The sequence below is a fragment of the Salmo trutta genome, chromosome 22 (genome assembly GCF_901001165.1).
Source record: "Salmo trutta chromosome 22, fSalTru1.1, whole genome shotgun sequence".
NCBI classification, from domain to species: Eukaryota; Metazoa; Chordata; class Actinopteri; order Salmoniformes; family Salmonidae; genus Salmo; species Salmo trutta.
Genome location: NC_042978.1, coordinates 8,116,206 through 8,132,530, shown reverse-complemented (window position 1 = coordinate 8,132,530; position 16,325 = coordinate 8,116,206). Strand labels below are relative to the sequence as shown.

General features: G+C 44.2%; 1 protein-coding gene across 2 annotated transcripts in view; it reads right to left on the bottom strand.

Moving 5' to 3' along the window:
- Window positions 1-16,325, bottom strand: part of LOC115157986 (prolyl 3-hydroxylase 2) — an 88,106-nt gene that overhangs the window by 8,392 nt on the left and 63,389 nt on the right. For both annotated transcript variants that reach the window (XR_003868596.1, XM_029706407.1), the window contains exons 3-5: window positions 15,959-16,148; window positions 5,866-5,997; window positions 3,557-3,684 (exon numbers count right to left, since the gene is read on the bottom strand). Coding sequence is in view for 1 of the 2 variants with exons in the window: in XM_029706407.1 (XP_029562267.1) it covers window positions 3,557-3,684; window positions 5,866-5,997; window positions 15,959-16,148 (450 nt within the window). In the remaining variant the exon portion in view is untranslated. The remainder of the gene's footprint in view (window positions 1-3,556; window positions 3,685-5,865; window positions 5,998-15,958; window positions 16,149-16,325) is intronic.

Sequence of the window (16,325 nt, the reverse complement as noted above, 5' to 3'; positions counted from 1 at the left end):
ATTGTCATACTCACTGTAGGAATGTCCACCAGAGCTGTTGCCAGAGAATGTAATGTTAATTTCTCTACCATAAGCTGCTTCCAAAGTAATTTTAGAGAATTTGGTAGTACATCCAACCGGCCTCACAACCGCAGACCACATGTAACCACGCCAGCCCAAGACCTCCACATCCCACTTCTTCACCTGCGGGATCGTCTGAGACCAGGCACCCATAGAGCTGATGAAACTGTGGGTTTGCACAACTGAAACCGTCTCAGGGAAGCTCATTTGCATGCTCGTCGTTCTCACCAGGGTCTTGACCTGACAGCAGTTTGGCGTTGTAACCAATTGCAGTAGGCAAATGCTCACCTTCGATGGCCACTGGCACGCTGGAGAAGTGTGCTCTTCATGGATGAATCCCGGTTTCAACTGTACCGGGCACATGGCAGACTGAATGGCGTCATGTGGGTGAGCAGTTTACTGATGTCTGCGTTGTGAAAAGAGTGCCCCATGGTGGCGGTGTGATTATGGTATGGGCAGGCATAAGCTACGTTCAACAAACACAATTGCATTTTATCGATGGCAATTTCAATGCACAGAGATACCGTTACGAGATCCTGAGGCCCGTTGTCGTGCCTTTCATCTGCCGCCATCACCTCATGTTTCAGCATGATAATGCACGGCCCCATGTCGCAAGGATCTGTACACAATTCCTGGAAGCTGAAAATGTCCCAGTTTTTCCATGGCCTGCATACTCACCAGACATGTCACCCATTGAGCGAGCATGTTTGGAATGCTTTGGATCGACGTGTTCCAGTTCCCGCCAATATCTGGCAACTTTGCACAGCCATTGAAGAGGACTGGGACAACATTCCACAGACGACAATCAACAGCCTGATCAATTCTATGTAAAGGAGATGTGTCACGCTGCATGAGGCAAATGGTGGTCACACCAGATACTGACTGGTTATCTAATCCACGCTCCTATCTTTTTTTTAAGGAATCTGTGACGAACAGATGCATATCTGTATTCCCAGTCATATTTTAAATTGTTGCATGTTGTGTTTATATTTTTGTTAAGTGTAGTATCAGTTCTCTAGTACAAGTACTGTGGAGCTGCGGCTCGGACTATTGATTCTTCATCCTATGCAATGTATTCCCAGTGAATTTGTGCATATTTGTTTTGCCCTGCTCAGAAAAATGTGTCATTGAAGTTGTTAGGTTTATGTCCCTACATCCTCATATTACCATGTTCTGACCACTAGATGGTGCTGTTCCTGCTATTAGGTGAAAAACGTTTGAAGTTTTATTAGTTGCATGTATGGGATACGCATAGTATACATCGTCCAACGAAATGCTTACTTGCAGGTTACGTCTCGACAATGCAATAACAATAAGAAATAATATACAAATACGAACATAAAGTAAATGGCTCAGTAGAATAGAATAAACATTTTTGCATAATTTCAATACAGGATGGCACAATTTATAGTCCAACATTTACATGTTTATTTTGGGAAGGGGAGGATGGGGGCAGTGTATAAACTGAGCAGTATAATAAGAGTAAAAAAAGAATCACCTGACAGCAACAACAGCACCATCTAGTGGTCAGAACCTGGTAATATCAGGATGTAGCATGGGGCATAAACCTAACAACTTCAGTGACTAATTTCTTTGAACAGGGGGAGAAAAACATCACCAAATTCACTGAGAATACATTACATATGATGAAGAAACAATACTCCAAGCCGCAGCACCATACTACTTGTCAGACATAGAGAACTGATACTGTATATTCAATGTTGGGTTGGGATTGGCGTGGGGTGTCCATGAGTGTCTTTTGACTATTTCTTTGGATTCCTTATGTCTTACTCATTGTTAGAAAAAAGTTTGGTCCAAATCGGATGTTAGGTACTATATTTATTGAATATTATATGAATCCTATAAATTAAAATGGCCAATTTAGGTGCAATCAATTAGTCTCTGAGACTAATTGATTGCACCTAAATTGTCCATTTTAATTTTATTTCAACAAAATATTGTTGCAGGAATGCTAATCGTATCTGTTTCTAACTACAGAAACGATTTCAGAACAATCTGAGATGGTGGGTGTCAAATGGCATGTAACAACCCTCTTTTTACTAGTCCTTCCTGGCAAGGCCTTAAAGAGGGCTGGTGTGACTGTAGTGTCTTGGACTTACATTATAGGGGTTGGGAGTAGGAGAGGAGAGGAGGAATGAGGGAAAGAACGGGTGATCGTCTGCAATAGACAAGAAGTGGCAAGGCTGTTTTGAAACCTGAGCAGCCAGTGGCGTTTGTGGTGGGCGAAAAAAATCCTCTTTCCACCTGTAATGTAAACAGCTCCTAAATTGTTTCTGTGGGCATTGATGCATGATATAACCCCTCCTCCCTGTTCCTGAAGGACAGGAGGCCTTGCCAGGAAGGCGGGCAGGCAGACCACAGCTCTCTACTGCTCTATATGCTGGCTAAATGAGGTCCCTGAAGCCGCAGAGAGGGAGAAGGACGAGAAGGAAAGAGAGAGGAATGGAGAGGAGAGAAGAGGGGCTGAGAGGGAGAGAAAGATGGAATGGAGGAAAGGAGAGTCGAGGGGCCGAGAGGAGAGAGCCAGAGGGACGGAGATGGTTGATGTCAGAGTCCTAACCACAGTCATTAGCTGCACTGGTTTGTCCGCTGGCATGCACACACACACACACGCACACGCACACGCAAACTCTCTCTCTCTCACACACACACCCTGGCCCTACTGGGAGAACTCACGTTCACTCTAATAGGTTCCAGGCTTTCCAGGAAAATGGGCCCGCAAGGGAAGGAGTGCAGAACAAGAGACTCCTTGGCTGTACAGAGAGTGGAGCAGGTTTGAGGGTTTAAAGTCGACCATTTTTGGGGGGGGACAAGTTCTTCTGGGGGCAAACCGGCTGCTAATTTGCCAGTTCGAGATAGTTCTCCAGGCAAACTGACTACGGATGCACCCCAAATAGCACCCTATTCCCTACACGGGGAATAGTGAGCCATTCCAAACGTCGGCTCTGAATTATCAGCACATTTACATTCCCAATAACCTGATAATTAGGAACACCTAGGGGATATAGTTGCTGGTAAACACAAATGATGAGTCACTAAAAATATCTGCCATTAAATTCACGCAGCAATAACAGGCTTATAAAACCTATTGGGCAGTGAATCTGTAGGAATTCAAACTAAACCCTGGGCCCCAACTATTTGGCCATACAACGCAGAAAGAGCAACAGTAACTGATTAAAGTACCCTCCAACGTCAACAAAGTAAATAACAAGGTGCGTGTCAGAAATAGCACTCTATTCCTTATAGTGCACTATACTATATAGGGAATAGCTAGCCTGGGTACCAGTCTTTTTGTGCCATCATGCCACTCCTTGCCAGTCATTATCATGCCAAACAGGTTGGGTTGACAAGGAGTTGAAATTATAGCACAAAAATATCCGGGACCAGGCTAGGGAATAGCCCATGAGGGTCCGGATCAAAAGTGGTGCACTAAATAGGGAATAGGGTGCCATTTTGGAAGCAGCCAAGGTCTTACCTCCCGGGGTTTGACGTCGTGGCCCACGGCCTCTCTGTAGTACTCCACGTTCTCCGTCATAAACTCGTCACCCTCGTGGAACAGCAGGTAGGACTGGGCACACTCCATCGCCTCCTCCACCATGTTCACTGGAGAGACAGGGAGAGAGAAAGAAGACATTATAAAATGGACATTAGTGTTAGGTTCTGTTGTATTGCTTTGACAACATCGGGTTGTTCTTGGGTTGATGAAGCCTGTTTGAATTGAAAATGGAATTGAATATTGAAATTGAAAGAAAGGGGGTAGAGGGAGAGATAGAGTGAGAGAAAGAAAGAGAGCGAGAAGAACAGAGAGCGAAAGAAAGAGAAACAGAGTGTGAGAGAGAGATAAATCAATAGAAATGGGTTTCAGGCAAGGTGGTGTTTAATGAGACTGTTGACAGGTAGAGAGGTTAAAAGACCTCCATCCATCCTTCTGAGCCCCGCCTAAACAAGAGGAACTGTCATCACACCTCCGTTACAGACCCCCTCCCTGAACTCCCCTGTAAGACTGCATCCCAAATAGCATCCACGGAGCTCTGGTCAAAAGTAGTGCACTATATAGGGAATAGGGTGCCATTTGGGACGAAGACAGTATAACAGACACTTACTATAGGTTTCCACTCAAAGTTCGGCACAGGTCCACATGTGATAAAGCAACCTAGGTCCAAATGAGATTTTGAAGTCTAGCGCGGCTGAACATTCCAGGGGCATGACCACAATGGAGCAAGCAGCAGTAGCGCTACAACAGCGAGAGGCAGTCAGAGGCTAGGTGAGGTACTGGAAACGCACGCACGCACGCACACACACACACACACACACAGCTGCTCCAGGCTCGGGCAGTGTCTCCTGTCCCTAAAGTGCTTACAGCGAGTAGTGAATTGCAAGTAACACATACACACATGCCCACGGCACACACGTACATCCACCCGTGGGCTCACATATCACTTCCTGGTGGGGCGGCCAGGCCTTAGGCAGCAGCATTTCTGCGGTCAGCGCGTCTCCTCCGGTGAGGGGCTTCGAGGCCATAAAAAAACGACAATGTCACCGAACGGATCATTGAGGAAACAGCTTCCCGCAGAGCAATGTGAGGCTGCTGAGTGATGGGGAGACTTGACTTGACAGGCAACTCAAGACTTGTAGACTTCCAGTCATTGCGCTAGTTAGCATTGGCCTGCGAAACTAGCTCACTTCCCTCATCGTGGACACAGATACATAAAAAGGGCATCCATGAGTTCATAAAGGGCATCATTGCCAAAATCCTGAACTATGGCTTTAAGTGCTGCTGCTGCTGGGAATGATTCATTGAGCTCTGTGTTTTTCCTAGGATCCCATGAGCCAATTGGGTTTATTAGACATATTCTGATGAGCTCATTGGCTTTTCCTTCCTTCTCTCCTTTCCTATGTTGTCCTGCCAACCCCCCCCCCCCCCCCCCCCCCCCCAAAGATCCCCAAACAGCGCAGACTACACAAATGCTGGTGGCCTATTATGAACAACACCAGACCAGATATTGGATAAATGTTGCTGAATCAGTTTGAGTGAAACAGTGTGTGCTTCTCTAATGAGGTGTGGTCCTGGTCTGTTTGGTGTTGATAGTCTGGGCCTGTATTCACAAAGTGTCTCCGATTAGGAATGCTGATCTTGGATCAGGTCCACCCTGTCCATTCATTACAATCTAAAAAGTAGAGCTGATCCTAGACCAGCACTCCAACTCTGAGAAGCTTTATGAATACGAGTTCTGGCCTTTCTCCACAGCTCTTTGTGATTTGCCCTAATCCCTGTCTTTTCAAATGCCTGAAACCAGGTGTTCCTCAGTTCTCTGTCTCTCAGAGCCAACAGGGGAATACTGATCTAATTAAATGATCATTCGATATAGGTGTGTTATTGTTAGTGAATAAAAGCCTGTACACACCACATCCCTCCAAGATCAGGGTTGGCCATCGCTGTAGTCGGAACACCACACCCTGTGGTTTGGAAAGTCGGCAAGCAGTGTCAAGTAGGGTAAAGTAGGGTGCGGTTAGGTAAGACTTGGGGCTGGATTCAATCCGTATCGCGGGAGTATCTCGGAAGATCCACATTCAACTGCGAAGGTAATATCCGATTGAGCCGACACATGCAGCGTTTACCGCGAATGCGGTGTCCGAGAAGGCGGGAACATTGAAATGCAAAGGCAATCTAGCTATAGCGCGGATCTTGGCCGATAATTCCAGCCCTTACTCTGAACCACAGGCAGTCGTACTGTAGAGGTAAACCTAGGTGAAAGTAGGGTGCAGTAGGGTAATGTTACTCACTCTGGAAGTAGGCAAACTGCAGGTAGTCGTAGTGTAGAGGCAGGTAGTTCTCCATGGGAGACAGACGGCCGGGCCGGGTGGACAGGTCTCTCACACACTCGTGTTCACAGTGCAGCGCCTGGGTGAAGTGGTCTGAAACACACACAGGAGGGTGGGTGGGGATACAGGTGAAGTCATAGATTCATAAGCATTTTTAAAGCAGAGTAATGTCCTCCTGAGGAAAAGCATTGAGTCGTGTGATAATGATGAGGAACCATTCGCAATGCCCACCGTAACGTCTCGTGCAGTGTTGTCATCTGACTGATTACCATACATTCTTTACTGCTATCGCAAAGGTTGCTTTTCAGCCAGGTCGTCACCTTCCACACACAGCGGGTAACATTAGTGGGTGAACGAAACATTTAGCACAGTAATAAATTGACCTATTGACATGTATGTATAAAATAGCATCATCCTTTCTCTATGACAAACAAAAAAGAAAGATGACCGAGGTGGGATTCAGGTTAACCAATGTCCCTGGGTGACATGCTCCAGTGAAGTCAACCACTGTGAAATCGCAGGTCAGAGCGGCCCAGACAAGCGGATACTCCCGTATCTCTATAACTAAAGAACACCAACAATAATCTCTTCTCTCGTTGCTAGTCTTTGTTTTTGTTGATTCGTTGCCCGGACCGGGTCTGTATTTGTTGCTCTCACATGTGGAACGGAGAAAAGAACACCTAAGGTCATCAACAAATATTTCCATTCTTTAGGAGAGTCAGTCATGTTGATATCATGACGCCGTCGTGTAAGGCAGGAGTTGGAGAAGAGGAGGGGACAGGAGCCAGATGGAGTTTTTGTGTGTTTGTGGCCAGTGAGGTTGAGCGTGAGCATGTTGTCACAGAACCACACTCCGCGTTGAGGAGAGAGGAGAATGGAGGCACACGCTCTCCCAAGAAAAAAACGTCCCCTTTATATTGGGTGAATTTCGAATTCTCAAACCATGTGGCTGGACAACTTTATTTGTATTGCTTTTAAGTCTTTCAATACATTTTTTATCTGGTTAATAACACATGATTCTAGCTAGCTATTGGTGTAGCTAGCTGTCAGGTAAACAAAAGAGGGTTCAATTTGATTGGCTGTCGCACGCAATTTCAATCGCGTTTGAGTTGCTTCGTGTATCAGCGACGTTTTTTGAGACGTTCTCACTTGCAACTGTAACTAAAATTACACGAAAGTTGCTTTGTGTAACCCCTTATATTGTGCCACCCCCATAACCACGGACGAAAGTACGTCGGAAGACAGTAAACCACTACAGGATCACATAAATATATAGCAATGTGAATACTGTAGTGTAAAGGAAAATGATTCCCTTCCATTCACATGTACACTACATGACCAAAAGTATGTGGACACCTGCTCGTCGAACATCTCATTCCAAAACCATGGGCATTAATATGGAGTTGGTCCCCCCTTTGCTGCTATAACAGCCTCCACTCTTCTGGGAAGGCTTTTCACTAGATGTTGGAATATTGCTGCCGGGACTTGCTTCCATTCAGCATTCAGCCACAAGAGCATTAGTGATGTCGGGCACCGATGTCGGATAATTAGGCCTGGCTCGCAGTCCGGCGTTCCAATTCATCCCAAACGTTTATGATGGGGTTGAGGTCAGGGCTTTCTGCAGGCCAGTCAAGTTCTTCCACACGGATCTCAGAAAAACATTTCTGTATGGACCTTGATTCGTGCATGCGGGCACTGCAAAGCTGAAACAGGAAAGGGCCTTCCCCAAACTGTTGCCACAAAGTTGGGAGTACAGAATCGTCTAGAATGTCATTGTATGCTGTAGCGTTTAGATTTCCCTTCAATGGAACTAAGGGGCCTAGCCCGAACCACGAAAAACAGCTCCAGACCATTATTCCTCCTCCACCAAACTTTACAGTTGCACTATGCATTGGGGCAGGTAGCATTCTCCTGGCATCTGCCACACCCAGTTTCGTCCGTTGGACTGCCAGATGGTGAAGCGTGATTCATCACTCCAGAAAACGTGTTTCCACTGCTCCAGAGTCCAATAGCGGCAAGCTTTACACCACTCCAGCCGAAACGCTTGGCATTGCGCATGGTGATCTTAGGCTTGTGTGCGGCTGCTCGCCCATGGAAACCCATTTCATGAAGCTCCCGACGAACAGTTCTTGTGCTGACGTTGCTTCCAGAGGCCGTTTGGAACTCGGTAGTGAGTGTTGCAACCGAGGATAGACAATTTTTAAGCGTTGCGCGCTTCAGTACTCTGCAGTCTTGTTCTGGGAGCTTGTGTGGCCTACCACTTCATGGCTGAGCCGTTGTTGCCCCTAGATGTTTCCAATTCACAATAACAACACTTACAGTGGACCGGGGAAGCTCTAGCAGGGCAGAAATTTGATGAACTGACTTGTTGGAAAGGTGGCATCCTATGACGGTGCCACGTGAAAAGTCACTGAGCTCTTTAGTAAGGCCCTTCTACTGCCAATGTTTGTCTATGGAGATTGCAGGGCTGTGTGCTAGATTGTATACACCTGTCAGCAATCCACTAATTTAAAGGGGTGTCCACATACTTTTCTATATACTGTATAGTGTATGTATGTGTAACCGATCCACACACTACATGTTCATGTTTTCAAATGTATGTCAACTATAAAGTCTTTTGTCTGTAATGTCTTTTTCGTTATGTGTCGGAACCCGGGAAAACTAGCTGTCGCCATTGGGGATCCTAATAAATCAAGTCAAATGAAATGCTTTTCCATGTGACGGTGCTTCTCCATCAAGATCAAATAGCACTTTAGTCTTGATTCATTCAACACTTGAGGTGCATAGTCCCACGGTCAAAGAAACTACAATTGCGCTGATTCTACAGTTGTTGGAAGTCCTATGGAAAAAGAACTCTTGGCATGATTAGACATTGAGAAAAGCCTCATCAAAGCCAAGACTGTACGTTTTTGGCATGTTTGCGCAATGTGTGATTGAGACAAAGCACGCTTGCCATCGACTCAGCTTAGCTTCAAGACCACCACAATACCGCTAGCAGCAGTGCATTCTGTGAGGGGAACTGCGCAACAGGCTAATGTCAACACAAACACAGCTGACTAAGCTTGTGTGTGTGTGTGTATAATTGCATAATCACATGACTATTTTCCAGTGCTATGAGAGGTCTGACACCCCTGTCACCACAGGAGGTTGGTAGCACCTTCATTTGGAAGGACGGGCTTGTGGTACTGGCTGGAGAGGAATGGTATCAAATACATCAAACTCATGTGGTTGATGCCATTCCATTCGCTCCGTTCCAGGCATTATTATGAGCCATCCTCCCCTGTAACGTCCGTCTGAAGGAGTAGACCAAGGCGCAGCGTGGGTTGGGTTCATCATATTTTAATTAACGTGAACCAGCAAAACAATAAACAAAACGCAACGAACGAACAGTATTGCAGGCTACTCACAGCTATGCAAAATCAACTTCCCACAAAAGACAGGTGGAAAAAGGGCTACCTAAATATGGCTCCCAATCAGCAACAACGAAGTACAGCTGACCCTGATTAAGAGCCATACCAGGCCAAAACACAGAAATACAAAACAAGGATAGGGAACATAGAAATATAAAATACATCAAAACCCCAAAACACACAAAACAAACACCACCTGCCACGCCCTGACCAAACTACTATAACAAATAACCCCTTTTACTGGTCAGGACGTGACATCCCCTCAGCAGCCTCCACTGCCTGTTACACATCCTTCCACATCAGAACATCTAACATTATCCAGCTGTGCTGCTTCTGGGTCCATATTCATAAAGCGTCTCAGAGCAGGATCAGTTTCCTTTTAACACATCATGAATAAGATTCCATTAAGAAGGGAGGACCTGATCCTAGATCAGCATTCATGATCTTTATGAATATGGGCCCTGGAGTCTATGGACTCACAGCTAGGCCTGACGCAATGACACTTTGGTCTACCAAAAATGCAACAATAACACAGTACGTTAACCGAATGTTTTCCCTCAATGGAGCATGAATGCCAGACTGTACACTGAGTGCTCACACAAGACATTATGGAGAAATTATGAAACTAAAGTGGTAAAAACTGAAATCTCTCTCTGTCTCTCTGTCTCTCTGTCTCTCTGTCTCTCTGTGTTCAACGGTTGTAGACTTAGGGCTGGATACGTGGGGCTGTAACTGACCAATGACCTGCTCTGGATGACTTTGTGGTCAGAACTTTATGACCATGGCTGATGAGGAGAGGTGATGCAGAGAGAGAGAAAGGAGAGAGAGAGAGGATGAAGAAAGAGAGAGAGGGTGGGGAAAGACAAAGAGAGAGGGTGAAGAAAGTAAGAGAGGGTGGGCAAAGAGAAAGAGAGAGGGTGAAGAAAGAGAGTGAGGGTGGGGAAAGAGAGAGAGAGGTCCTGGGGCTCTGTTTGCAAACACAAACAGACCCCACAGAGCCCCAGGACAGCAACACAATTCGACCCAACCACATCATGAGAAAACAAAAAGATTTGACCCATTGGAAAGAATTAATACAAAAAATGTTAAAACTAGGCAGACCTGGCTCTCAAGAGAAGACAGGATGTGTGCACACTGCCCACAAAATGAGGTGGAAAACTGAGCTGCACTTCCTTACTTCCTGACAAATGTATGACCATATTAGAGACACATATTTCCCTAAGATTATACACAAAGATTCAAAAACAAATCCAATTTTGATAAACTCTGTCGTGGACGAATCAGAATTAGTTGGGTAACATAGATAATTAAGATGTTTTATTAGTATAATATGCTTATTTGAGGTACTTGTCATTAGAAAGTGTCCATTGGACTCTGGTGTTTTTTCAGTTGCACGTCTCCCTTAGCTGGGGCTCAGACACTGGTGGTCCAAAGTGGAGAGGTCAGACTTGTCGTCATGGGAATGTGTCTTTACCTATTTCTTAAACCATGTGAAGGGATGCGTGATTAATGGGGAACCAATGACTTGTCTCCACTATGTCTGTGAGCAAGTCACTCCCTCCTTTTCTTTATTGTGGGGAGGATTATGGCAGTAAATGGACCCTTGTATGTCCTCTCTTAGATCTCACACTTATCCTGTGATAATATATGGCCTAGAGGCTCACTCCCCAGTGAGCCTGTCCAGGAGTGGGGTTAAGAGGGGGTTTGCTTGAGATGGGAGTATCTAAAGTTGACAATTGATATATGCCATTGGATGAAATAGTTCTGTTCAATACCGTACCAGGGAGGGACGGTTCTAAGGAGACCAGATACTGGGCTATACAATGAATCCTGTTGACATAGCAGTTACTGTCTGATGTGTTTTATGGATATCTGTCATACAAAACGTAACCTTTGTGAACTGTTACTAAGTATCTGTGGTTTGTCAATGTACGTTGAAGGGGCTGTATCGTTGCTATAAAAGATCCCTGTGGCCATTCTGTAATCACCTTGTTCAATGGTTCATTCGAGAGTGCATTATTGAAGGTCAAGTACTTTTACAAAAGTATCTTAAGTATTAAAGATGTAGTTTAACTCGGACTGGTGTGTTTGTAACTCCTCATTTGGTAATGCAGAAATTAGCCACCACAACTCCCACATCTACTGGGTGAAATACCACAGTGTGCCATCACAGCAGCAAGATTTGTGACCTGTTGCCACAAGAAAAGGGCAACCAGTGAAGAACAAACACCATTGTAAATACAACACATATTTATGTTTATTTATTTTCCGTTTTGAACTATTTGCACATCATTACAACACTGTATATAGCCATAATATGACATTTGAAATGTCTCTATTCCTTTGGAACTTTGTGAGTGTAATGTTTACAACTTGCTTTGGCAATGTAAACGTATGCCAATAAAGCTCTTTGAATTGAAAGGATGGAGAAACAGAGAGAGAGAGAGAGAGAGAGAGAGAGAGAGAGAGAGATTTACAAGCAGGGCTCACTATGGCTGTGTCCTTAGGCAATAGCTAGGCACTCATGCTGGCCCAGTTTCAGACTGTTGGCTTTTTGGATCACCTAAGATGGTAACAGAGCAAGTCAAAAAGATCTCAAAAAGGCTTTGCACGTGAACACACACAGAGACAGCCAGAGGAAAGAGTAAAGTATATGTATACCGTACACATTCGTCTCCAACTGTGTTGGACTTCACACAATCAATACACTGCTCATTGCTTTTCCTGCACTCATCTCCACCCGCTTAGAGGTTCTTTCAAGATGTTCAGTGGTCTGTTGGACCACTTAGCCAAAGACAGACTCATGGCCACAACAATGTTTTGAAATTACAATACCAGGATATTACACAGGAAATGCCAAGAACCAAAATATGTGTGAGGAGTCATTGGCGTTTCAAGCCTTGTCGGCCATTTTCCTTGACAGTCCAAAAGAGATGAAGGGAGGGAGTTTTAAAATGAAATGTCCCATGAAGTAGTCCAGGTGGAAAAGTCATTTATCTGAAAAAAAAGTATCCTCGAGGAGGTAACTTACGGTAAGTAGCTCTCTCTAAAAATTAATGGCAGAACCACATGAGATATGGCGTAGGGGTATTTGCTGTTAAGTAGAGTGTACCAGTACTCCCTTCATAATGAAAAAAGAGTATATTTATTTTAACATTCATGTTGTTTTAAACTATTAATATGAAAAAAACATTAGACCATTTCCAAACTGAGGGAGTTGTTTTTGTCAAATCAATAAAGGTTCAGTTTGGAAGAATGACTTGGCTAAAACTTCTTAAGCTGTAACAAATATTGACCAAATCATGGCAGCCATCTCATACTTCACCTCATTCAATTATCCTCATTCAAATATGTTCTAAGCAATGACTAATCTCTGACACAAAAGTGTGACATCAAAACCAAGTCACCATAATTATGTGTGCGCTGTCAGGCCCTGTGAAAGAGAGACATTGGGCTGTTTACACAACAGTTTGTGATTTCTTGGCATTTAGCAACCTAGCGGTCCAGAACGCCCTCTCTCTCTCTCTCTCTCTGCATATTTTCCCTCATCTGCTTTTTGACCAGAGCTGGAGAGTCACGGATTACATGTAAGGGATTACAAAAAAAACGGTAACTGTAATCCGTTATGTTACTAGCAAAAATATTGGAATCAGATTACAGATACTTTTGAAAAACTAGATGATTACTTCAAGGATTACTTTTTAATTCAGAAAAGATGTTTGCGGGGAAGAAATATTTGACACTTCTCCGTTTTCTCAGTGACATTCAAATCAGCATTGAAAAAAGGTGCAAATTTAAGTTTAAGACCACAAGTCAGAGACCACTATGATGACACACCAAATGTGTTTGATGGATCGCGGGAAAAGAACAGGAATAGGCATTTGTAGGCTACAGTCCAAGCTATGTCTTCCAATGGTGCGACTGCTGTCGGCATCCAAAGATGATCCAATTTGAACAAACGCTTGGAGGTAAGGATGACAGCAGTGGTGTCGTCTACGGCGATACGGATGTCACTTATTATTGATATCTACACAGCGCGTTGATGGGAATCACACTGCTGCTCTCTCATTTAGCTATTTGCGCCATATGAATTGTGGTTGTTGTGGATGGCTGTTCACAAATCTAAATGTGTATTTGAACCCAATAATGTTTGAATTCAAGAAGTTTAAGCTGCATATCAATCATTGATTTTGAAACCAGTGGACAGCCAGTGAAAAATGCGCTCTTGCAACAAACAGCTGCATAGTGCGGATCCCAGCCTATGGAATAAAAGTGGGGCTTTTATTGCTCAATCTAATTCATGCTGATAAATTATTTTTTTCCTAATGGACACATGCTGAAACTCGCACACTTTTGATAGACTTAAAGGGGCAATCTGTAGTTGCTACATCAATTTTGGGATTTATAAATTATATATACTGTATATCCATTGATTCTTGAAGAATATAACTTATAAATGCCTCATGAGCTTAGTTCAACTGTCACACTCCATAAGAACCCAAAATATAAGCTAGTTTTACTCCAATGTTCATCATTGTAAATGCAAACAAACACTGTATAGCCTCATAACATGGTTAAAACAATAATTTTGATATCATGGATGGTCAGTCCTTGCATCCATAGCTCTGTCTACTCATCTGAGAGTGGTTACATTTCTACAGGCCAGACCCTCAGCTTTTTACCAAAACAGAGGCGGGGCCTCCGTTTTGTTATTGTTTCATCTGTGGATTTGCCCTTTAAACAGCTGCATATTATCAAGATATCAAAGTGTCACCAACAAAAAGGTAAACAATAGTCCTATAGCAAATGCAGCATATGGCATCCATTTTTCACATGTAAATAGCACTTTTCAGTAGTGCTGAAAGCATGCCATTCCATGAGAGCAGAATTTATTTTTCAACTCGAATCAGTCGAGTCCAATCAGCCCTCCATGACAACACAATCATAAACAACAGAGTAGGGCTGGCTAATAAGTCCTTCGTTTTGGGGTTATGCTCAGGTAAAACAATTTGGCTAATCTATACTTCCATATTTCCATGTCCTATTCTTGAATATCTCAGGGGTATAACATTAATTGGAATGACTGGAATTCTGATAGACTTTTATGTAAATATATAATTTAATCGTATTATTATATGTAGTAGAAAGCGACGGGTTAGAGGAAGCCTACATAACCAACCCATAAAGTAAAATTGAACATCCATATATGGCCAGCTATGTAAACTTTAACAAACGTTTATCCTGCAATAGATGTCGTTCAATTGGTAACATACATTTGTGTCTTCTTCTAACGCCTCTTAAGTGGAAAGTAATCTAAAAGTAACTGAACGTAATCAGATTACGTTACTGAGTTTGGGAATTCCAAAAGTGACATTACTGATTACAATTTTGGACAGGTAACTAGTAACTAACGGATTACATTTAGAAAGTAACCTACCCAACCTTGCCTTTGACCCTGTGCCAAGTCCCCCACCATCTACCAGCCCACTGCCAGCCAGAGTTTATCACCTAGTGAGCATGGCATAGCCGTATACCATATCAAAACATCTGAAAGCAAGAGAAGTTTCCCATCCCACGCTAAACCTCCACTTCATAACATGATTAAATGGCTGTTTTTCACAAGGCTATGTTTCTCAGGGGGGGTCATTCTGCACCAGGGGGTTGTAAGCAATGTGAACCATCACTCAAAGTAGAAAGCTCTGTTTTTTTCTAATAAAAATACTACCCCTGGCTGCTGAGAGACTCCTCACGGCAGTAAAGTAGCTGTGAACACAGAGAAATCAAGTATCAAGGTCTTCTGGTCAGTCAGCATACAGCATACAGCATACAAAACAAGCAGCTCACACCCATGCAGCGCATATTACACATCCATACATGTCTAATCACAGAGGTCAACAAACTGCACGGTGTCAACATCCACCAAGCAATCAATTAGCGAGTCACAAAGGCACAGAGTGCAACAAGAGTTGAATTCGGTCAGAGCCAGAAACTCCGATTTGAGTAAAATAAATGCTAGAAAACCAGATGTGAGACACTACGACTTACGTAGGAGGTGTTAGACATAGACTGACTATACCAAACATTAGGTATAACAAGGAACACCCCCCCCCCTTTTTGCCCTCAATTCGTTGGGGCATGGACTCTACAAGGTGTCAAAAGCGTTCCGCAAGGATGCTGGCTCATGCTGACTCCAATTCTTCCCACAGTTGTGTCAAGTAGGCTGGATGTCATTTTGATGGTGGACCATTCTTGAAACGCACAGGAAACTGTTGAGCGTGAAGAACCCAGCAGCGTTGCAGTTGACACAAACCTAAAGACACTTAAATATTTTGTCTTGCCCATTCACCCTCTGAAAGGCACACCTACACAATCCATGTCTCAAGTGACATCAATAAGGGATCATAGCTGTCACCGGGATTCACCTGGTCAGTCTATGTCATGGTGTTCTTAATGTTTTGAATACTCAGCGTATATGTGTTAAAGGCACTACATAGACACCACATAGGAGCTGTTATAAACACTACATACATACCCAGCCATCACGTGTCTTAAGACGTCTCAAGACATGGTGACGGCTGTGTACGTGGCCATTACATAGGTGTTATAGATACACAGACACTACACAGAACTACATAGTGACTGACCTGAGACCAGTTCGTATAGGCTGTAGCGGTAGAGGACATGGTCCTGCTCCTCGAACCTCTGGGGCCCCTGGCAGAGGGCCCGACACTCCACGTCAGCCTTGTAGTACTCCTGGAGGGCCTCCTCGAACTGGGCGATGGCCCCCTTGTAGTCTGCACTGTCATACAGCTTCACCCCGGCTGAGAAGGACATCTGTGGGGAGAGAGGGGGAGTGAGGGAGGGAGGGTGGGTGGGAATAGGAGAGGAGGAGAGAGGCAGGGAGAGGAGGATAGGGGAGAGAAGGGACACAATAATAGGGGAGGCAGAGAGATATAGGGAGACAAAGGCATAGAAAGAGAGAGGATGAGAGAGAGAAAGCGGATAAAGAAT